The sequence below is a fragment of the Odocoileus virginianus genome, chromosome 1 (assembly GCF_023699985.2).
Source record: "Odocoileus virginianus isolate 20LAN1187 ecotype Illinois chromosome 1, Ovbor_1.2, whole genome shotgun sequence".
Taxonomy (NCBI): domain Eukaryota; kingdom Metazoa; phylum Chordata; class Mammalia; order Artiodactyla; family Cervidae; genus Odocoileus; species Odocoileus virginianus.
In genome coordinates, this window is record NC_069674.1 from 52,431,771 (window position 1) to 52,455,989 (window position 24,219).

The following is a 24,219-nucleotide window of genomic DNA, read 5'->3' on the forward strand; positions in this document are numbered from 1 at the left end:
CCCGGCGGTGGGGTCAGCGGGTGCCGCAGGCCGGAGCGCGCCCCCTGGCGACGGTCGGGAGCCCCGGCGCTGAGGATGCTGCGGAGGGAGCTTGAACTCCCACTTGGATCTCTGGAAGCATTTCTCCTGAAGCCTTCAGGGATGTAAGCTGTCAGTTGCATTGAAGCCACCATGCTAAGAAGAAGCCCAAACTGACAAGTGGGAAAGATTGATGGCAGGAGGAGAAGGGGACGACAGAGAATGAGATGGTTGGATGGCATCACTGACGCGATGGACGTGAGTTTGAGTAGGCTCCGGGAGTTGATGATGGACAGGGAAGTCTGGCGTGCTGCAACTCATGGGGTTGCAAAGAGTCGGACACGACTGAGCGACTGAACTGAACAAGTGGGGAGGGATCACGTAAAGAGGCCCTAAGACTCAATAAAAAATGGGATGTCAGGTCAGACCCCACTGCCTAACCACACACACCTCACCCCTAGTGAGAGGACTCCTTGGTGCATGCCAGAGATAAATCTTAAGTGGCTCACAGTAACCAAGCTAGACCAGAATTGTTTTCCCCATCTTGGGGAGGCTTTGTTGCTGGCCAGTTATGTGCCTAAAGTAAAAGAAAAGAAAATGGAAGAAGGAAAAAAGAAAGAGAAAAGACAACAAACAGTACAATAGTACTGTACAACAAACAACAACAGGTGACCTTCCCCCCCCAACAGGTGACCTTATAGCATGCAAGCAAATAACCTGAAAATGTTAGTATATACTTCTATGCAGAAAGCAATTGTGTTGAATTTTTCTCACTTGCAATTGAAAAAAGTCAATTCAAAGTCAGTTTGGCTAACACAATGATTTCTCAGCAAGAAGATCTGGAGATTGATAATTACATTTTAGCAAGTATTAGTAAAAATTCATTTGGAAACAACAGTGGACCAAAATCCAAATTAAAAAAAAAATTTTTTTTTCTTTCTGCAGTAGCTCCCTACATGTGGGATCTTAACTCCCTGACTAGGGATGGAAACTGTGCCCCCTGCACTGGAAACTTTGAGTCTTGACCATTGGGCTACCAGGGAAGTCCCCAAATGAAACTGTTCTAAGAAAATAAAATTCAGGAATTTATTGACTTACATATGTGAAATGTCATAGGATAAAACTTCAGGAACGGCTGGATCTAGGTGCTAAAATGTTATAGTTAGCAAGTTCTCTCTCAGCTTTACTTTCCTTTGTATTGCTTCATTCTTTGCAGTTTCTCCCATGTGGGGAAAAAGATGGCCACTGGAAGCCAAAGATGGCCAACAAATTAGCAGTCCTAGCTGGAAGAAACTTTCCCTTTCTCAGTTTCAGTAAGAATTCCATATATTATACTCATTGCCTTAGCAATTCTTATTACCCAGGGCCATGCCTCACATTCAGCCCCATTTTCTGATTTTGATAAACTCAGTATAATAGCATCTAGTAAGCATGAGACAAACGGGAATTCTTATCCTGGTGGTTATGATTCTGAATCATTATTGTTACCTATCATCCTTTGTTTATGCTTATACTTGGAGGGGTGTGCAGGTACAGTCCCTTTCCAGAAATAGACAGTAAAGTGAGTATTACCCAACTGTGAACACACACGGAGTCACCCTTCAGTTTGTACCAGGGCACCTAGCCCAGTGAGTGAGCGATGCTTTCTTTATTGTCCCTCCCTGTTCTATCCTCAGCTTCAGTCTTTTCTACCCCTCTGCTTCATCCTAAGATGGCAGATTCACCCTCACAGCCAACAAGAGGGTCTTGGTGTTGGTCTGATTGTAGAGGGGTGGCTGCAGCTAGTCCTGACTGTGTTACTGGATAGGTTTGAAGCCTTATTATTTTTTCCCCCTAAATGTTTGTTTATTTCTGGCTGTGCTGGGTCTTCATTGGTGCCTGGACTTTTCTCTGGTTGTGGTGACGGGGACTACGCTCTTGTTGTGGTGCACAAGCATCTCGCAGTGGTGGCTTCTGCAGAGCACAGGCTCTAGGGTGATCAGGCTTCAGTAGCTGCAGCACGTGGGCCCAGTTACGGTGTATGGGCTTTAGATGCCCCATTGCATATGGAATCTTCCCGGACCAGGGATCGAACCTGCGTCCCCCCGCACTGATAGGCGTATTTTTAACCACTGGACCACCAGGCAAGTCCTATTTCTAATCATTTCAACTGGCATTCTATCTAGTCACCAATAGGACTGGAGGGAAAATTGCAGACAACGTGTTTTCTTTGATGCTTAGAAGGGAAAAGGGAGACAGCTAACATAATTAGCAATCTGTGCCAAAAAAACTGGTTGACAAACTAATTGCCATTCCCCCTTCATTTCCTTGATCACACCACTCTGGTTTCGTACAAGAAGCTTAGGTGGCCATCTACTTCAGTGGAGGCCCTTTCCCTCCTCTCTGGAAATGAATCTTAATTAGTCTTAAACCAATCATAGTAACGCAATTTCTCTTCCACTGATAGATAGATTAGCAATGGGCATGGGATGCAATTTCAGTCAATGAGGCAGGATGGCAGGGCTGTAGGAGGCAGGGTTTCTGCAAATGCTGTCCTTGCTCTTAATAAATGATACCCGGAAAGACAAAAAGTCCCCTTTCTGCCTCAGGATGGTGTTCTCTGCAGGTGGTATCTGGATCTAGGGCAGGCATCTTATAATTACAAGGGGCAGCAGCAAACCCCTTGAGGAGGAAAGGAAAGGAAGTCACCAGAGCACCCGAGGTTGTTCTAGAGACACTTCATTAACCACCCCTGCAGCTGCTTCCCATCCAGACCTCCTCTTCTGAGAGACAGTATGTATGGGTTAAGTGCTTTTTGAGCTGTTTTCTATTGCTCATAGATAAATGTTATTCCTTACATTTCCATATGACTTTGCAGATTTCCACCCCTCCTAAACTGCTTCACTTGATCCTCACAGAAACTCTCTGGAGACAGGCAAGACATCTTACAAATAAGGAAAGTGATGCTCAGAGAATAGGGGGATGGGTGGCCCTACAAGCAGGTCGGACTGATTTCTAGTCCAGGATTTTTCATCAAACCACATGGCAACTCCAGGTGTGTTGTCCAATACTGAAGGTGGGAGAATTTCTTGGAAAATCCTGGGAAGGGAGAAAAGACACTGCTACTTCACATTTGCTTCAGGTCAGTTCAGATGAATACTGGCCTCTTTATCCCTGGTTCAGTATGTACCGAGCTAAAGTTAATAGCTTACATAGCTTAGCCTCCAGGGTTTACTGCTTTTGGAAGATCTGATTCATGCATGAATCCTTCTTTATTTCAGGCTCAATGAAAAGTGGAATTCTTTCTTTAGTGCCTAGTTTTACTTGCCAGATTATGTTTGTAATTTTCCCACTAACTTCTTGTATGGAGCTGGATTGAAAGAACCTTTGAAGCTCCAACACTCTGGCCGCCTGATGCGAAGAGCCGGCTCATTGGAAAAGACCCTGATGCTGGGAAAGATTGAGGGCAGGAGAAGGGGACGACAGAGGATGAGATCGCTGGATGGTGTCACTGACTCAATAGACATGAGTTTGAGCAAGCTCTGGGAATTGGTGATAGACAGGGAGGCCTGGTGTGCTGCAGTCAGTCCAAGGGGCTGCAAAGAGTCGGACATGACTGAGTGACTGAACATAACTGAGAAAGAACCTAGTTTTCTGATACTCAGACGGATCCTATTTCAAATCCCCCTTCAGTTCTTCCTCCAGGATGCTCCACAGCTCCATCCTGGCCTCAGACCTTTTGTATGTTTCTCCTATTATGTCCTTGCCTCTGATTGTGTCACACATCCTCTTGTTCCTTGGCTCTGTTCTCTCACTGATTCTCACCTTCTACTTTTCCCTTCTTGCTATCTTTCTCACTTCTCCCCTCACCCTTTAAAAACATTACAGTACCTTTCCCTTCTTTCTGGTTCCTGTCTCTCACCAACCTGTCTCTTTCTCCTATCTTTACCTTTCTAAGCTTTTAGCCTACTGTTGACTCTTCTTGACTGGATTCACAGTTTTTAAACTTGACCAGTTCTCACAATGTCACCCCCAGAAGTTTAATGGAAACCTTTTTTTAAAAATTTCAGCTTGATTTTATCAGTTCTTAGGTTGATGTTATCAGTAGTGCCAAGAGGTAAATTTTCTCTTTGGTAGATTGCTACAGAAATCCAGTTCAAAGAATATCTGTTAGGATTTAAAGAGACATTGTAGACACACACTGTTTGATCAGATAATTAACATTTTAAAAGGAATAACAAGGGAATTCCCGGGTAGTTCAGTGGTTGGGGGTCACTGCTTGCACTGCTGTGGGCCCAAGGTCAAGCCCTGGCTGTGCAACGTGGCCAATAAATAAATAAACAAAATAAAAGGAATGACTAGAAATTAAACCCCTGGGAAGCACTACGAGGCAAAGTGGAAGCTGCAATCACTGCCTGACCTGCTTCTTCCTATGTCTGTCTGCTTACCCATGCTGAAGTGTCTTCTCGCTTATAGGATCACAGAATTTTAGAATTGGAAGCCTTAGAAATCAACCCCTTCATTTTGCAGATGAAGAAACCAAGGCCCAGCTAGGTAGCATGTGTTGCCCACAGTCACAGCAAGGGAGTGCAAGATTCCTGCCTGGAACCAGGCTGACTTTTTTGTTTGTTTCTGTGTAAAACCTGGCAGAGTTATTAAAAATCATAAAGAACTAATGAAAAGTACATCAGTTTATTGCAGTTCAGTCACTCAGTCGTGTCCGACTCTTTGGACCCCATGAATTGCAGCATGCCAGGCCTCCCTGTCCACCACCAACTCCCGGAGCTTACTCAAACCCATGTCCATCGAGTCGGTAGAAGGAAGCAAATTATCACCCCAAATTCAACTTACCGGTGGTTGAATTGTTTTAGTAGGTTTTCTATTTCAATAAAATAAGCTCTATTAGGAATAGTGGACATTTCTTTAATGCTACATGTAGCTTCTCATTAGATCCTGAATCTAATAAAATCTATAATACTCTAATAATAATTTTTAAAACAATTATCACATTTTATCTTCATCTTACAGAGGACAGACTTAGTTTGCAGGTCACTTAGATAGTCCACATAATTTTTTTTTCCCTTTAATAAGTTGGATTCAATTTACTCACCATTTGTTAGCATTTTTAGTTAGAAAATAGGTTGGTACCCAGCTTCTCTCTCCATTGCTATCTTTGCCAGGTTTTGGTATTGGGATTGTTTGCTTCCAAAACAAGTTGACAAACCTTTGGTGATTTGCTTTCATTAGTCCAAGTTTCAATAAATAAGAACAAACAATTCTAAACCAAGAAAGCATTTAACTAGTCTAGTAAATTTCCCCGCAGAATCTGGGTCTGTAATGTGAAGTCTTAACTACCTTAGTCACGGGGGTGGGACCATGTGGGATGTTTGCCATTAAGTATCACTCACAACATCTTAAAACTTTCCTCTGGGCAACTGTCACAGAGTCTCCCCTTTCTCTTAAGTATTAAAAGAAAATCCCGGGGAAAGAAATCTCAAAGATGGCTTCAGTCTGTTTCAACGTAGAATCCAGCCTTGAAACTGAGGTTCCTTAAAAAGAAGTTTTCCTCCCTTCCCAAATCAGCAAAGGGTAACTGGATCCGCGGCCACGTAGGAGCCTCTAGGGGCCCTAAATCCGGAGTCTCTAGGGGTAGGCAGAGATCCGCGGGTTTGCCTGGGCCAGAAAAGTCTTTCTCTTTTAGCTGTGGATCGCAGCCCAATCCCAAAGAGTTCTTGATTTCTCCCTCGGGGACTGATCCCTTTGAACTTTTAGAAGGCCCGCCTCTTCCCCGGGCGGGCCAGCTCACGGGACTCGGCCGGCTCGGGCGGCGCGGGGCGCAGCACGGCTGTCCTGGCTCGCGGCCGCGGCTCCTCCCCTCCCTCGGATGTGGCCGGGGGGCGGGGGGCGGGAGAGAGGGGGTGGCTGCTGCAGCCGGGAGAGGGCCGGGAGTCTTTTCCACGTTTGCAAAGGCCGCTGCACATCCAGGCCCGACCCGCGCCGCCCAAGCTCCGCGCGCCCTCGAGGCTCCCCACCGCGCCCCTTCCTCTCCTCGCCCCCGATGGCGATCAGGGCCCGGAGTTGGCGGCCCCCGCCGCCGCCGCTGCTCCTGCTGCTTCTCTGGGTGACCGGGCAGGCGGCCCCTGTGGCGGGCCTGGGGCTGGGTTCGGACTCGGAGCTGCAGATCGAGCGGCGCTTCGTGCCGGATGAGTGTCCGCGCGCCGTGCGCAGCGGCGACTTCGTGCGCTACCACTACGTGGGGACGTTCCCCGACGGCCAGAAGTTCGACTCCAGGTACCGCGCCCGGCGCGCCAGCCAGACCTCCAAGGCTGCAGCGCCCGTTCTCCGGCTTCCCGGTCTCCGGACAGGCCTTTCCCTCCCGGCGGACCTCCCCCAGCTCCGCCCCTCGAGCCCGCTCCTCCCTCTCCCTCTTCTCGCCCCGGAGCTCCCCCGACCCTTAATCCCTTCAGCCTGGGGGCTGCGGGGTCCCTCGAGCCTGCCGGCCCTTTTACTTGCCTGGTGGGCTGGAATCTTCCTGGGACCTTGCGCAGCGGGGTTGGAGCAGATCACCCACTCCTTCTCCGCCCTGCGCAGTAACACGCGCGAAATCTTCGTAAAGAGCTGGCCCCCTAGCAGACCCCCGAGAGTAAATGCTAGTGTCTGCCTGTCTGTCTCCATTCTGGCAAGGCCCTTGAGTGTCAAGTCATTCATGCCTCTCGATGATGATGGTGATGGATGTGGCGATAGCAGCCGCTAACATTTATGGAGTTGTTACAGGGTGGTTCTCAGTGCTTTCCATGTAACGAGCTTATTTAATTCTTAACTACAGTTTTCTGTGTAGGTATTATCATTACCCTTATTTTGCCAGTGAGTTAACTTGAGCCCATGCAGGCTGAGAAACTTGTTTAAGCGAGATCATTTTGGAACCCGAACAATTCAAGTCCAGGATTTGTACCAATTAACTACCACCCTCCCCTTATGGCCTTACAAAAAACTCCCTGGGCAGGAGGTAGTCCAGAGCCGTCACTCAGCTTCGCCCCATGCACGGTGTCCACAGTTCCTGCCCTTGAATCTGCAACAAGATCACAGCACCTCTCTCAGCTTCCCCAGTTTAGCATTAGGATTAATAGGCCCCTTCTCCAGCTCCAAGCTGCTCTCCTTCCCCAGACTTTGTTACGGTCCTAGGTCTGTGTCCACACTTCTCTTCTCGAATCACCAGGTTAAGTAAAGAGAACTATTTGTTAACATCTGTTTTGTGCTTGAGGCGGGGCTAAGATTCCTGAGGTTATCTTTTAAAAGGTACTCTTAGTCTTTCTTGCCTTTTAAAAAATTCCAGACAGTGAGTGTATGTACAAAAGCTGGTTAGTATTTGACGTGGCACATAGCAAGCACTGAGAAATATTCATTCTCATATTGTTTCAGTTGCTGCTTCTTTTTCAAACAGGTTCATTGAGATATAATTTACATTCCATACAATTCACCCATTTAGAGTGTATGATTCAATTTTTTTTTTTTTTAGTATATTCACAGAGTTGTGAAATCATCACAACTCTCTAATTCTAGAATATTTTCTACACTCCAAAAAAAGAAACCCATCAGCAATCACTTCTTTCCCCTCCAGGTCTAGGTAACCACTGATCTACTTTTTGTCTCTTTATGGAATCTTGCCATTTGCAGCCTTTGGCTTTAGTTTCTTTCACATTACATTGGTTCATTTATGCTGTAGCATATATGAGCTCTTTATTCCTATTTATGGCTGTATAATACTCCATATCATATTTTATCTATTAATTAGCTGAGGGGCTTTTGAGTTATTTACACTTTTTGGTTATTATGAATAATGATGTTATGAACATTCATATACAAGGTTTTGTGTGGACGTATGTTTTCATCTCTTATGGATATATGCCTAGGAGTGGAACTGCTGGGTCCTATTAGGAATTGCCAAACTTGTTTTCAACGTGGCTGCACCATTTTACAATCCCACAGCAATATATGAGAGTTCCTGGTTCGCCATGTTCTCACCAACACTTGTAATTGTATGCCTTTTTGATTATAGCCATCCTAGTGGATATGAAATAGTAGGTCATTATGGTTTTGATTCATGAATCTCTAATGGTGAATGATGCTGCACATCTTTTCATGAGTTTATTGGCCATTTGTATATCTTCTTTTGCTTCACTAGTTAGAAAATAATTAAGACTTTCCTGCTTATGCTGATGTTAATTAATAATTCCCACTGGAACAAATCATCTAATACTTTCTACCCTCTAAAATGGCAGCCACTGTGAGGCAGTGTAAAAGTGAAAAGAGAAAGTGTTAGTTGTTCAGTCATGTCTGACTCTTCGCAACCCTATGGATTGTAGCCTGCCAAACTCCATTGTCCTTGGAGATCCCTAGGCAAGAATGCTAGAATGGGTTGCCATTTCCTTCTCCAGGGGATCATCCTGACCCAGGGACAGTGGAAATTCCAAATGTATATGCAATGTCTGCCCTGAAGACGGTGTTCCCTCCCTGCACTCTGGCTATTGTCCAAACAATTATACACTGTGTTAAGTACAGAAAGAATAATAGCACACCCTTCTGTCTCTGACATAGAGTTCACAGATAGTTCTTACCTTGTGCCTTTACATATATGAACTACACTGAATTCTTTTAACCTCACAATACAATACCATCTTGTTACAAATGAAGAAATTGGGGCTCAGAAAGTTCAAATAATTTACCCAAGATGATAACTACTAAGTGGTGGAGTGGGGCTTTGAATCTAGGCAGTTTAGTGCCAGAGTCTCAAGTTTGTAGGTCACTCATGTATGATGGAAGAATGGCAAGGAGCTTTGTAACCACTTAGAAAGTTTAACTGTATGTTGTGTGTATTTGTGTGTTTGTGCCTGGTTGTGGGACTGGTCAAGATGGAGTTCGAGGATATGTGTTAAGTCACTTCAGTTGTGTCCGACTATTTGCGACCCCATGGATTATAGCCCATTAGGCTCCTCTGTCTTTGGGATTTCCCAGGAAAGAATATTGGTGTGGGATGCCATTCCCTTCTCCAGGGGATCTTTCAGAGCCAGGGTTTGATCTGTGTCTCCTGCATCTCCTGCATTAGCAGGTGGATTCCTTACCACGAGTGCCACCTGGGAAGTTTGTGTGTGTCTCTGCATGTGTGCCTGGTTGAGGGCTGGTCAAGATGGAGTTCTGGGACAGCAGGAATAAAATCTGAGGAGGATTAAAATTTACCAGGAAGAACTGAGGGATTAGGGCTGGGGGTGGGGGTGGGGAAGAAAAGGCGTGACTGGCGGAGGGAAGAGCATATGCAGAGGCCCGGCAGAGGGGGCATGTGAAAGCTGCTTAGATGGCCTGAGCTTGGAGTAGAGGAGTGACAGAGGGGGAAAAAGAGGAGGTGAAAGGAGCTCAGAGAGACAGCGTCCGCTTTTGAGAGCTCTCCTCTGTCTGGCTGTGGAGTTTGGTCTTTGTCTAGGGACAATGGGAAGCCATTGAAGAGTTAATCTCGGGCGTGAGAGACCAGAACTGCTTTTTATCGTACAAAAAATCCCTGTGGTTGCAGTGCAGACAATGGAATGGTGGGAGCAGGGTACACAGTAGGTGACTGATTAATGTGTTTCCTTCTAGGGCCCCCATTCCTTTGGGAATTTATGAAGTATATTAGAGCATTCCTTTGCTATTCTTTCACAAAGAGCTTCAGTTCAGTTCAGTTGCTCACTTGTGTCTGACTCTTTGCGACCCCATGGACTGCAGCACGCCAGGCTTCGCTGTCCGTCACCAAGGGAAGATGCGGTACCTTCCCTGTCCATCACCAGGGAAGACGGACAGGCTTCCCTGTCCATCACAAAGAGCTTGCTGCTGCTAAGTCACTTCAGTCGTGTCCGACTCTGTGTGATCCCTTAGACGGCAGCCCATCGGGCTCCCCCGTCCCTGGGATTCTCCAGGCAAGAACACTGGAGTGGGTTGCCATTTCCTTCTCCAATCATGAAAGTGAAAAGTGAAAGTGAAGTTGCTCAGTTGTGTTCGACTCTTAGCGAGCCCGTGGACCGCAGCCTACCGGGCTCCTCCGTCCATGGGATTTTCCAGTCAAAGAGTACTGGAGTGGGGTGCCATTGCCTTCTCCACACAAAGAGCTTAGGGAAGCAGAAATCTAGGTGCTTTGGGCTTTGGCTGTTAATTTGGAGGTTTGGCCCAGAAGAAAATGATGGCTGTCAGTCTGACCAGAGTCATAAAACACAAACGCCTTTTCTTTCCACAAAGCATTCTTCCTGCATTTGTGCCTGGCACGTGGGGACAGTTGGTGTCTTTTCAGCTTATGGGTATTTGCAGCTGCCAGGAGGCCCAGGCCTTCAGCCCTTGGTCACTGGCTTAGGCATGGTTTCATTTTATTTTGGAGCCTCCTCAGGCTTGTTAGCTTGCTCTGCGGCTACTGTTCTAGATTGAAGGAGAAGACGGCAGCTTCCCGCTGCAGGTTTCTGGGGGGGGCTCCTGCTCTCACCCTTCAGTCCTTGGGAGCTCCTTGTCCACCACTCTTGAGTCAGCTTTTGAAGAGTTCCATAGCATTCCAAGTAGTAAGGGACTGAAGTTTGACATGTTCCTGTTATCTTTAGCAGGCAAAACCAGCATCCTGGTCACAGCCTTCAGGCCTGTCTGCAGGCCCCTAAAGTCTATACATTCAGTAAGTATTACTGTAGGAACTTCCCTGGTGGTCCAGTGGTTAAGACTCCATGCTCCCAATGCAGGGGGCCTGGGTTCAATTCCTGTGCAGGGAACTAGATCCCATAATCTGCAACTAAGAGTTCACATGCCACAACTAAAGATTCTGCATGCTGCAATGAAGGTTCAAGATCCTGAGTGCTACAGCTAAGACCTGGTACAGCAAAATAAATAAACAAATATTTTTAAAAAAGTAATAGTACATATTACTGTGTGCCCACTACCTGCCCTGTTGGGTATTATAGAGTTGTAGATGCTTAGATTCAGTGGTGTTCAAACTGTACATGCATCAGAATCACCTGGAGAGCTTATTATACACAGTTTCTGATTAGGTTCTGGGATGGGGCCTGGGAATCTGTATATCTAACAAGTCCTTAAATGATGCTGATGGTGTGGACCACATTTTGAGAACCATTGCTTTAAAAGAATCATAAACTCATAATGGAGGTCAGCTTCATTTTATATATTCATTATTCAACAAATATTTATTGAATACCTACTATTCTAGTTGCTTATGTAGGAGAGATAAAACAGACAAAAGTCCCTGCTTCTGATGGTGGATACATGTTATTTTACATTTATCCAAATGCACAGAATATATATCACCAAGAGTGAACCCTGATGTAAAAACTATGGACTTTCAGTGATAATGACATGTCACTGTAGGTCATTGATTATAACAAATGTACCACTCTGGTGATACACTCTGCTGATAATGGAGGAGGCTATGTATGTGCATATGGCATTGGGTGCAGGCAGGGGGTATAAAGGAAATCTCTGTATCTTCCGCTCAATTTTTCTGTGAACTCAAAACTGCTGTAAAGCAAAACAAAAATGAAAAACTGCCCTAAAAGAACAAAATCTATTAAAAATCCCTACCCTCAAGTCAGGGAGTGGGGAGGGCCCAGAAAACCATTGTAGCTGGCATAAGGAGAAAAGGAGGGAATTTATTGGAAGGATCTTCCATTCCTCCTGAGGATCCAGAATTGTGAGCAGAGGTGACTTTCTGCATCTCTCTGAGGGACTGCAGAGGGGCTGATTCCCCCGACTCCTCCCGGAGAGAGCTCCAGCAGGCTTTCTGTGCCACATACATGACCTCTTGGGTCCAGTAATGCTGACTAACTGGAATCTGTCTCAATTCCACATTCCCAGGATCTCTCCCATTTGATTGGTCCCATTGTGAACCTCAACTCCCTCACCCTTGCTGTGGGTATAAAGTCACATGTTAAGTGAAAGTGTGTTTTCTCATCCTTTTGGCAGGATTGGATCTCAGAGAGGAGCCAGAGGGCTGGGCAGTACCTTGGATGGTGTCAGGGTGGATCCAACGGGCTAAGTGGTGGCAGGGAGACTGGTCAGGTCAGGGCACCCTCTCTTAGGCGGGAAGCATTTAAAGTGTGGATCTGGGGCTTCCCTGGTTAACCCAGTGGTAAAGAATCTGCCTGCCAATGCAGGAGACATGGCTTGATCCTGGATCTGGGAAGATCTCAGGTGCCTCGGAACAACTAAGCCCGAGCACCCCAACTACTGAGTTTGTGTTCTAGAGCCTGGGAGCCGCAGCTCCTGAGCCCAAGTACTGCAGTTCCTGAAACCTGCACCCTGTGGAGCCCGTGCTCTGGAACACGGAAACCACCACAATGAGAAACCCTCAAACTGCAAAGAAGAGTAGCTCCCGCTCTCTGTGACTAGAGAAAAACCCATGCAGCAATGAAGACCCAGCACGGTCAAAAATAAATATATAAATAAAATTATTAAAAAAAAATAAGTGTGGATCTACATAGGAAACCTTTCCATGGAAAAGCCACATAAAGAAAGAGAAGCTGCCCAGTGCAGTTTTAATAACTTGAGGTAAAATCCTTCTTTTTCATTCTTCTTACTAGAGTTTTATGCAGTCATTGGTAGGCTGACTTAATGTCCTCTTTGAAAATTTAGTGGCATTAGGACTTCTCTGTTGATCCAGTGGCTAAGACTCTGCTCAACCCGGGTTTGACCCCTGGTCAGAGAACTAGATCCCACATGCTGCAACTAAATATTCTGTGTGCCACAACTAAGATCGAAGATCCCAAGTGCCACAACTAAGACCTGGTGCAGCCAGATAAATAAATAATTTTTTTTAAAGACTTAATGGCATTGCTTTTAATTTCACTTGTGCATCACTATAAGCAGTGATACATTCATATTGATTACTTAAGTTGGCTATATTTTACTGAAGGGCTTCCCAGGTGGCTCAATGGAAAAGAATCTGCCTGCCAATGCAAGAGACATGGGTTCCATCGCTGGGCTGAGAAGATCCCCTGGGGAAGGGAATGGCAACCCACTCCCATATTCTTGCCAAGGAAATCCTGTGGACTGGACAGAGGAGCCTGGTGGGCCCCAGTCCATGGGGTCATAAGAGTTGGACATGACTTAGTGACTAAACCACCAACTACTACGGCATTTTACTGGGATGAGAACTTGTGTGAAAAAAGAATTATTTCTAGAGATCTGACATTTTAACTTGTGCAGTTGCTTGAAAACAAAAATCTACAACAGCAGTGTAATGATTTTACTTTCCTTTGCAAAGTTTTTCTTTTAATGATATTTTAATGCACCAAAGACTGTCGAATCCAACCTCTCACAGGTTAAGGTCTGACCCTCCATGGAGGTGTGAGTAGGTGCGCTCTTTCTGTTCCTCCTCACTCCTCTTTTCTCTCTCACCTTCTCTCTATTCCTCTCATTTTTCCATCTGGGTAGATCATTAATAGCTTGCCTTTCCCCTCTGCCAGGGCTCTTTAGTTGCTGGTAGAGTTGGTTGTTTGAGGGAGATACTCTTGCTGGAGTGTCTAGGAAGCCCAGAGTCACCTTTGGGAGTAAGAAGTGTGGGGAGCAGGGGTGGGAGGCAGAAACATCAGTTTTGGCCTCCTCACTTCTGAGTTGGGCCCCAGCTTAGTGGTGGAATTCAGCTTGGGGAGGGTGTTGAATCTCACCTGCGTCTTCCCAGTATTAGGCATCCAGCTAGGAGATGAGTTTCTGCTTTTGAGCATTTCGTGAGTCTTATTCACCAAGGGCTTGGGCAAGGACCACAGTCCTTGTATCCCAGGTGACCAGCCATCTGATAGATTCTGAAACACCAGCAGTGGTTCCTGTGCCCAGTGGACTGGCTCTTTATTAACTTGTTTCCCTCCTGTTATGAATTCTTAAAATATGGCGGTCTCTTTAATGTTCAAGACAAGTTTATTCAGTCTAATGTGAAGCATTGTGAGTATAGTTAATAACACTGTATTGTGTGCTTAACATAAGTATACCTTTTACTAAAAAGGTAAAACTAAATGTCTTTACCACAAAAACAAAAAGAAGGGACTTCCCTGGTGGTCCAGTGGATAAGACTTTGAATTCCTGATGCAGGGGGCCTGTGTTCAATCCCTGGTTGGGGAACTAGATCCTGCATGACAAAACTAAAACCTGGCACAGTCAAATAAATAAATAAAATTTTAAAAAAGAAAATGGTAACTATGTGAGGTGATGGATATGTTAATTAGCTTAACTGTGGCAATGATTTCAGTGTACACACCTTAAATATGTACGCTTTTTGTCAATTATACCTCAGTAAAGATGTGACAGGAGTAATGTATCCAGTTTTCATTTGTCTAAACTAAATATAAAATTGCATTTAGAGCAAGCTATCTTTTCCTTTTATCATTGATCAGAGCCTCAGCTCTGCTAACCGTAGGGCCATATTCTCTTCCCTTTGGTAATGGCCATTTTAACTTTGCTTCTGAACCTGAGATCAGAATAATCTCAACCACAGGCAGTATACATGTATGTCAATTTTTGGCAAAAAGTTTTAAAATTAATTTAATTTTAAAATCAATGCACATATACTGAATTTTAAAAGCAGTTAAATAATTTCTGTAAAGCTTAAAATTATGGTTGCTAAGCTACGGGAGTTGGGAAGGGGCTCGCAGTGAGGTGTAGCTGTTCTGAATTCCAGCTTTCAAACTCCAGGTTTCCTTCTGCCCTCTTGCTCGTCTTTCACTCTGCAGCCTCTGGGCAGCACATGGTGTCTACCTTTGGCCAGATCCCCTTTTGTATACACCTAAATTCTGTTTCTTCCCTTCTGCATCAGTTTCTGCTCTTTCCTTCCCTTTCCACAATCCAAAATGTTGCCATCTTTTGACAGCAAGGGTCCCTGCACTGGTTTTTTAAGTTCTTTTTAAAAAAGAGAAGCTGAGGAACTTGACGAAGGAATGAGTTGTAGGGGCTCTTGAGAAAGGAGGGTGTTCAGTTTGCCTTGTGTTCTTTTTAAAGTTCATCCTCACTGCAGATTGAAACCTACATTCGGAAATAGAGCTCCAGTGTGGGATCTTCAAGAACGCAGCTACAGAGGGAGGTAGTTACCTGTCCTGAGGAGTGAGCACAGGACAATATGTGCTTGTGTGCAGCAGCTGAGTGAGTTGAAGACGATGGGTGTTAGCTGATGGCTTCTGTCTTAGTGGTCCTTGGGCTAATTATCTTGAAGAGCATCACTGGAGGCTGCTGTAGCCACCCCAATCCCCACTGGGGGCAGAGGAAGGTAGAAGTGTCAGTAATCTAAGGGTCTACAAGAATGAATGATCAGGGGAGAAAAAATAAGCTGGTGGAGAGGAAAGGGGGGTGTTGGATGTGCTGGATAATTTCCATTAAAAAAAAAAACAACACTTTTTTTTTTTTTTTTTTGGCCACATCCTGTAGCATGTGGGGTCTTAGTTCCCCTATCAGGGATCGAGTCCACGTCGCCTGCTGGGAAGGGAAGTCCCATTCTGGATAATTTCCATTTGCCTTTCTAGGTCCCCTTACCCCCAATTCCACTTCTTTTTGCTCTGGGAGGTTGACCTATATGGACCACGTGTGCATAATATGGGTTATATCGGTGACCCCCTTGTAGTCTGGCTTCTAGTTGGGTTCAGCCAATGGGACATCCTCAGGAGATCAGAGGGAGTAGGGAGGGTGAGGTGGAGATATTTATTCCTCTGACTTCCTGCCTGTACAGTCATCACATGGGCTGTGTTCCTAAACCAAAGGTCCTAGCTTAGCTTCTGTCAGGTGCTCTGAGCTCCCTGTCTGTCCCTGGATGCTTCAGGCCTGGGTGTGACAGCACTCCCTACTTGTCCCCAGAGCTGTTGCACTGTCCCTTGATGTTTCTCTGCACCCTGCACACAGTGCCCTGGAGTTGTCTACTTGAGGCATATCATCTGTTTCCTGCAGGACCTTGGCTGGGGCATCTGCAAAACAGCCAGATATTGGGATACGCTGAATAAGTGCTAATTCCAGCGGTCGCAGAAATAATTTTCATGACCAACTCCTGGCAGGACCCTGCACATGAATTTGTGCTAGTCGGAGTGATCAGCATAGACTTGCTCAGAACGATTTATTTTTCCAGATGGTTAGAGTTTTCAGCAGTAGACAAAACTGGCCTTGCATTGTTTGTTAGTTTCTCATGTATGTAAATTATATATTTTCTTTTGGAAAGGTGTTTTTTGTTTTGGGCATGTTGCTTAGGCTGTTGTTGTTTAGTCACTAAATCGTGTCTGACTCTTTTGGACCCCATGGACTGTAGCCTGCCAGGCTCATCTGTCCATGGGATTCTCCAAGCAAGAATACTGGAGTGGGTTGCCATTTCCTTCTCCAGAGATCTTCTTGATTGTCATTAAATGAATAAATTAATGCCATAAGGCCACACTAGTTTTTATACACCATCTAGGGAGGCTCTGTGCCTGGAGGGTGACACTTAGACAGTCCTGGGTTCTAACTTTTTTTCTCATTTGGCTAATTTTGTGCACTTGAGAAATTTTTTCAACTTCAAGGGACCTGAGTATCAGTACTTACTGATACTTAAAGTGTTGTATGAGGATTAAATGAGGTAGTGTATAGAGTAGCTTGGGCTTCCCAGGTGGCACTAGTGATAAAGAATTGCCCTGCCAATGCAGAAGACATAAGAGCTGCTGGTTCAATCCCTGGGTCGGGAAGATCCCCTGGAGAAGGTGCAACCCACTCCAGTATTCTTGCCTGGAGAATCCCATGAACAGAGGAGCCTATACAGTCCATGGGGTCACAAAGAGTTGGACATAACTGAAGCGACTTAGCACATATAGAAAAGCTTAGTTGCCCCTGTGCCTGACACATAATAAATACTCTCTAAATAGTAGTTATTATTAAAAACTCTCATTAATTTTGGGTTCTGTGAATGAAAACTGTAAAGTTTCCAGCCTGTGCATTGTTGCTGTTTGCACATGTTCTGTGCCTGGGAAGCTTTTGAAGCCTAAATTCTGGTCCATTGTTAACCTAAACCCTCCAGTTTGATGACGGTTCAGGGTGTGGCAAGATCCCAGCCAAGTGAAATTGGACAGCTGGCATTCCGAGGGTGGTTTTTTGTTCCCCTGGAGATAGAGGGTGGAGATGTAGAGCCACTTGGGCACAAAGCTGATCATGCGCTTTTGTCCTCTGGCTTGTTAGCCAGAACTTGGACATTTGCTTTCTGTTCACTGGCCTTGGAGAAAGGAAGGCAGTAAAATGGACTATAAAGCTAGGAGGAGAAAGAGAAGGAGGGGACAGATCTGACAAAGCTGTCCTGATGGGTGGTGAGGTGGACTGTGCTGCTCTCCCAAGCTGATCATTGGGGAAAATGAGAAAAAGGTAGAAGTAATTTACCAAAGAAGGGCAGCACATCCTAATGAGGTGAATTCCAACAGCTCTTAAGCTTTATTACACAAGCACAGTTATCCCTCAGTATCCGCGGGGGTCAGGTTCCAGGACCCTTTTGGATACCAAAAGCCTCAGATGCTCAAGTCCTTTATATAAAATGGTGTAGTATTTGCATGTAACCAAGGCACTCCTGTATACTTTAAATCATCTCTAGATTACTTCTAATACCTAATACAATGCAAATGCTATGTAAATGATTGCCAGTGTTCAACAAATTCGAGTTTTTGCTTTTTGGAACTTTCAGAAATGAAAAAAATTTTAATTTCCAGTTGGTTGAATCCATGAAGTGAAAATTGAGGATACAGAGGGCTGACTGTATTCCATGATCATTTTGAAATTGAGAGAATTAAAGAGAAGATACATTAAGCCACTTGAAATCTTGTACTCATAAATTACTATAGATAGTATTTTCATATTTCACCTTGTGGATTTTTCATATGCAACTATATAAGTAAATTCAAAATGGGATTATTTTATATGTGGTTCTATAACCTGCTCTTTTCTCTTCACGTGTATGTTCTTCTGTGCCAATGCATAAAATCTTAAAAAACTTTTCATTGATGTATAATTAACATGTAGCATTATATTAGTTTTAGGTAAACAACATAATGATTTTATATTCATATATATTGCAAAATGATCACCACACTAAGAGTTAATATCCATTATCATGCATAGTTATAAAATTTTTTTTTACGATAACTTTTAGGATTTTACTTTCTTAGCAACTTTTAATAATGCAATACAGTATTGTTAGCTATAGTCAACATTAACTCTATTCACTATACAGTATTTTATTAACTATAGTTATGTATTGTAATGCTATACATTATATAATTATAGCAGATATCTTTTATTTTTAAATGACCATAGAGAATTTATTATATGTCTTTGTCTTATATACAACCAGTGCCATACTCTTGGACTTCTAAGTTATTTCCAGCATTTTATTATTACAAACCAAGCTCTGTAGTTCTTTTCTTTTTTTTGTAGTTATTTTCTTAAACACAGTGTCTAAAACTCTGTGGGTGCCTCTGTCAGTTTATAAGGTACTTATAGGCAAAGTCCATGCCTTGGAATTTTTTATATTCCCCAAAGCCCCTAGTAAAGTCTCCTTATTGGCACCCCCTTGTTGCTGCTAAGTTTGGCATTAAAGAGGATGAGAACTTGGATTGTAGCCATGATTCCATTATTTATTTTCCTGCTTCAGGCCATCACCAGTTAGCCTTTAAAACACATTTATTAGTGACTTAAAGATTACTTCAGACTTTCTGTCACCTGCAATAATTATGTATAGTAATATTGGCATAATCCTGGGGTTTTCAGAGCCCTTTTCACATTCCTGTATTATACAGATCCTGTGATGGCTATTTTTGTCACTCACATTTTGCAGTGGAAGAAACTGAGGTTAAAAGAGTTCAAGTGCCCTTCATGCTACACCACACTGCATCTTTGTTTAATTTAGTGACTTAAAAGAAAAGAAAGGCAAATTAGTAACAGAAACAAAATCTGGAATCTAGAAAATAGACTGGTGGTTTCCAAGGGGAAGGGGGTGGGACAGGGTAGAAGTGGGAGTTTGGAATTAGCAGATGTAAACTGGTGTATATATAGGATGGATAAACAACAAGGGCCTACTGTATAGTACAGGGAACTAGCTTCACTATCCTGTGATAAACCATAATGGAAAATAAATATGAAAAAGAATATATATCCACATACATATATACATATATATGAGCTTCCCAGGTAACTCAGTGGTAAAGAATCTGCCTGCCACTGCAGGAGACACAGAAGATGCGGATTCGATCCCTTGGTCGGGAAGATCCTCTGCAGTAGGAAATGGCAACCTACTCCAGTATTCTTGCCTGGAAAATTCCACAGGCAAAATTCCAGGAGCCTGACAGGATGTAGTCCATGGAATCTCAAAGGGTCGGACATGACTGAGCGACTGAGCATGCACATGTGTATATAACTAAGTCACTTTGGTGTACAGGAGTAATTAACACAGCATTGTAGCTCAACTCTGCTTCAATAAAAATAAATTTGAAAAAGAAAGTTAGTATTAATTTGCACATTAGTATCTGTGATGTTGCTCTTAGGTACCAATCACATAGAAATGGAGTAAGTGATTCTTTTTTTAATGGAAGAATTGGTAAGCTGTTTTGCAACAAACTTGACATATATATTATTTAAGCCATAATATTTTGAGAATGATCTTTATTTGCTTTACACAGCAGTAAAAATGATATACATTGTGTGTGTGCAAGCTCAATCACTAAGTCATGTCCAACTCTTTTATGACCCCCCTGGATTGTAGTTCATCCGGCTCCTCCATCCATGTAATTTTTCAGGCAAGAATACTGGAGTGGGTTGCCATTTCCTACTCTCTATTTTTTTTTTTCCAGAGAGAGTTATCACGATGCTTAACTGACTAGATTTGCTGGCAATATTCAAGGTAATTTAAAAATCTCAACTCTAAAAAAAAAAAAACCCTCAACCCTGCAAGTACTGTCCAGTGAAGACATTGCCTGCATCAGAATAGATATGTGGGTTTGTTGTTTTGCAGGGACCTCACTGTGTCCATGGGTACTTTTTTACAGGTTGGCTTCACTAAGGTTGGCTTATTTATACTGTTTTTCTCTCTCCTTCTCCTTTGGGTTTCCAGCTACGACAGAGACTCCACTTTCAACGTGTTCGTGGGAAAAGGACAGCTAATAGCAGGGATGGATCAAGCTCTGGTCGGGATGTGTGTAAATGAGAGGCGGTTTGTGAAGATCCCTCCAAAGCTGGCCTATGGAAGTGATGGCGTTTGTAAGTGTTTGTTCTGTACTTGTGAAAACATTTGCCAAAACAACCAGAACATTTGCTGGCTCTTCAGTCAGGCAGAATAGAGAGTCTTTTGAAGCTTCAGGTAGTGGAAAATGAAAAGCAGTAAACACTCACACACGGCTGAAATTTCATCTGAAGTTTATTTATTCTAGATATGAAAGAAGTGTTATTAACACAGGTATACTGAATGTTATTCTTGTTGAGAGGAAATTTTTGTTTTTCCTCTTTTATTTAACTTTCACTCGGAGGGAGTTCTCTGCTGGTCTAGTGGTTAGAATACTGGACTTTGATTGCTTTGGTCCGGGTTAAATCCCTTGTTGGGGGACTGAGATCCTACAAGCTGCAGGGTATGGCCAAAAAAAAATTTTTTTTTTTTTCATTTGGAGGGAACGTCACTCATTTTGGAATTGTATATGACCTCTTGAGCCCTTCTGGCTTCCATTCACCTTGGCAGCATCCTTGGTGTTTCTTTGAAAGGCAGCAGCTTCTTAGTGTGAGCTCTCTTTATTTTCTAGCTGGTGTGATCCCCCCAGATTCAGTGCTTCATTTTGATGTACTTCTGATGGATATTTGGAATTCGGAAGATCAGGTTCAGATTCACACTTACTTCAAGCCTCCCACTTGCCCTCGGACCATCCAGGTATCTGATTTTGTAAGATACCACTACAATGGAACATTCTTGGATGGGACACTGTTTGATTCGAGGTAAGTCCTGCCATTTGTACTAGTATCATTGAAATGCCGCTTAGTTCCTTCTGTCTCATCCACTTTTTATGGCCATGGAGAAACCAGAAAAGGAACTTGTTCCCAAGTGCTCTGTGATTGGGAAAAAGGTGCATACCTGCCTTTTCTCCAGGGATGGGTATGAATCCATTGGTCAGCTGAGTTTGAGGTAACAAAAAGCTTCTGAAGGATGAGTTAGAAATGCCCTCATGGTATGGAACTTCTCACTTTTCTCATTGGTTTTCAGTCACAATCGCATGAAAACATATGACACCTATGTGGGAATTGGCTGGCTGATTCCTGGAATGGATAAAGGGCTGTTGGGGATGTGTGTGGGAGAAAAACGCATCATCACCATTCCTCCTTTTCTGGCCTATGGAGAAGATGGAGATGGTAAGTCCTTCCCATTCTTCAAGCTACTGTCATCTGTCTTTATTCCTTTTGCAGTGGTTGGTTTAACTTACCAGGTGAAACCCACCAGAACTTTTGGTCTAGACTTGCAGTGTCCAGTAGGGTAGCCACCAGCTATATTTAGCTATTTACATTGAAATTAAGTTAAATAAAAACTTAAATTCTGTACCTTGGTCATACTGCCACAGTTCAGGTACATAAAAGACACTTGTTTCCAAGGGCTACTGTACTGGACAGGCAGATACAGAACACTCCCATCACCGCAGAACTTCTGGTGGACACTGCTAGTCTAGGTCAACTGCTGACTGATGGTTAAGATGCAGAAATCTTCATCTATTCACGGTCATTTTTGTTAAGTAAGCCATCTGTCATTGCCTCAGAATCTGTAAGCTTAGGCACCAACCTCTCCAGCCTATGTTTTCCCTTCTGTGAAATTAGATTTGAACCAGATAGTCTAAAGGTTGTAGTCATCAAGGTAGAAATTTAGCATATGCTGCCAGAATTGTCATTTTTTTTTCACTGATTTGTACCTCCTTAATGGGTTTTACCTGTGGCATTAGCTCCATGTGAATAAATGCAAAGTACTGATATAATTTTAGAGGATACATTAATTTGGATTCGTGTTCAGTTTGTAGTTTCACTGTGGAGACAAATGGTAAACTGTTTACTGGCTGATAGAATTTCTTAGTTACTCATGTTTGAATTTCAGGCACATTTAATCACACTGACAAGCTGACACAACAATGAGACCTTCAGGCATTTAAACAAGCTGATATATGTAGTTAAGAATAGAAATGAGGCATTCCCTGGATGTCCAATGGTGAGGGCTTCAAGCCTCCACTGTAGGAGGCATGGGTTCCATCCCTGATCAGGAAACTAAGATTCCACAAGCCTCTGAGCAGTGTGGCCAGGAAAAAAAAAAGAAAAGAAAGAAAGAAAATGTGATGCTATTTAAGAAGTTTACTGATAGTGGTACCCAACTTCTAATAACCCCTTAATATAATGTTTTCCAAGCTATGTTTCCTGGCCCTAAGTCTGTATACAGAGCAGGAGTGGCGTGCCTTCTCTCCTGTGACTTCTACTTTTGGTACTTAGGATCTGCAGGAAGTTTCTTTAAAAACCTTCTAAAAGAAAAATAAAGCAGCTTGAAAACAGCTACCATAAATATTCCTTAATTCTCCCCTCCTCAAGATATGTTATTGTCTTATTGATAACTCAAATTGTGTCATCCTTGGCTAGTAGAAGTTTGTTCCCCTTGACTCTCAAATCCTTTTGTCTTCATCTACATGCATATAATGTACCAGATAAAACAAGATGCCTAGCCTGATGTGAGGAGTTTTATTTATTTATTTTAAATAATTACTAATTTAAATATTTAAAATAAATAGTTCATTTAAAACAGTTATTTTTAAATGCTTTAAACTTTGACATTCTGCTCAGCTATCCAGGCATAAATTTAAGTATATGAATTGTATGGGAATTAAGTCTCAATAAAGTTGTAAAGGTCAGTTTTCATTCCAATCCCAAAGAAAGGCAATGCCAAAGAATGCTCAAACTACCGCACAATTGCAGTCATCTCTCATGCTAGCAAAGTAATGCTCAAAACTCTCTAAGCCAGGCTTCAACAGTACGTGAACCATGAACTTCCTGTGTTCAAGCTGGGTTTAGAAAAGGCAGAGGCACCAGAGTTCAAATTGCCAACATTTGCTGTATCATTGAGAAAGCAAGAGAGTTCCAGAAAAATATCTACTTCTGTTTTATTGACTATGCCAAAGCCTTTGACTGTGTAGATTACAACAAACTGTGGAAAATTCTGAAAGAGATGGGAATACCAGACCACCTGACCTGCCTCCTGGGAAATCTGTATGCAGGTCAGGAAGCAACAGTTAGAATTGGACATGGAACAACACACTGGTTCCAAATTGGGAAAGGAGTACGTCAAGGCTGTATACTGTCACCCTGCTTATTTAACTTATATGCAGAGTAATCATGAGAAATGATGGAATGGATGAAGCACAAGCTGGAATCAGGATTGCCAGGAAGAAATATCAATAACCTCAGATATGCAGATGGCACCACCCTTATGGCAGAAAGCGAAGAAGAATTAAAGAACCTCTGGATGAAAGTGAAAGAGGAGAGTGAAAAATTTGGCTTAAAACTCAACATTCAGAAAACTAAGATCACGTCATCTAGCCCCATCACTTCATGGCAAAAAGATGGGGAAACAATGGAAACGGTGACCAACTTTATTTTTGGGGCTCCAAAATCACTGCATATGGTGACTACAGCCATGAAATTAAAAGACACTTGCTCCTTGGAAGGAAAGTTATGATCAACCTGGCTGCTGCTGCTGCTGCTAAGTCGCTTCAGTTGTGTCCAACCTAGACAGCATGTTAAAAAGCAGAGACGTTACTTTACCAACAAAGGTCCGGCTAGTCAAAGCAATGGTTTTTCCAGTAATCATGTATGGATGTGAGAGTTGGACTATAAAGAAAGCTGAGCACCAAAGAATTGATGCTTTTGAACTGTGGTGTTGGAGAAGACTCTTGGGAGTCCCTTGGACTGCAAGGAGACCCAACCAGTCCATCCTAAAGGAAATCAGTTCTGAATATTCTTTGGAAGGAGTGATACTGAAGCTGAAACTCCAATACTTTGGCCACCTGATTCAAAGAACTGACTTGTTGGAAAAGACCCTGATGCTGGAAAATATTGAAGGCGGGAGGAGAAGGGGATGACAGAAGATGAGATGGTTGGATGGAATCACCAACTCAATGCACATGAGTTTGAGTAAACTCCTGGAGTTGATGATGGATAGGGAGGCCTGGC

General features: G+C 43.4%; 1 protein-coding gene across 1 annotated transcript in view; it reads left to right on the top strand.

The window, feature by feature from the left end:
- Nucleotides 1-5,631: 5,631 nt before the first annotated feature.
- FKBP9 (FKBP prolyl isomerase 9) overlaps nucleotides 5,632-24,219 on the top strand; it is a 43,429-nt gene continuing 24,841 nt past the window's right edge. The window contains exons 1-4 of the mRNA XM_020886050.2: nucleotides 5,632-6,288; nucleotides 20,096-20,241; nucleotides 20,775-20,964; nucleotides 21,230-21,375. Of these exons, the coding sequence (XP_020741709.2) occupies nucleotides 5,882-6,288; nucleotides 20,096-20,241; nucleotides 20,775-20,964; nucleotides 21,230-21,375 (889 nt within the window). The 5' untranslated portion in view covers nucleotides 5,632-5,881. The remainder of the gene's footprint in view (nucleotides 6,289-20,095; nucleotides 20,242-20,774; nucleotides 20,965-21,229; nucleotides 21,376-24,219) is intronic.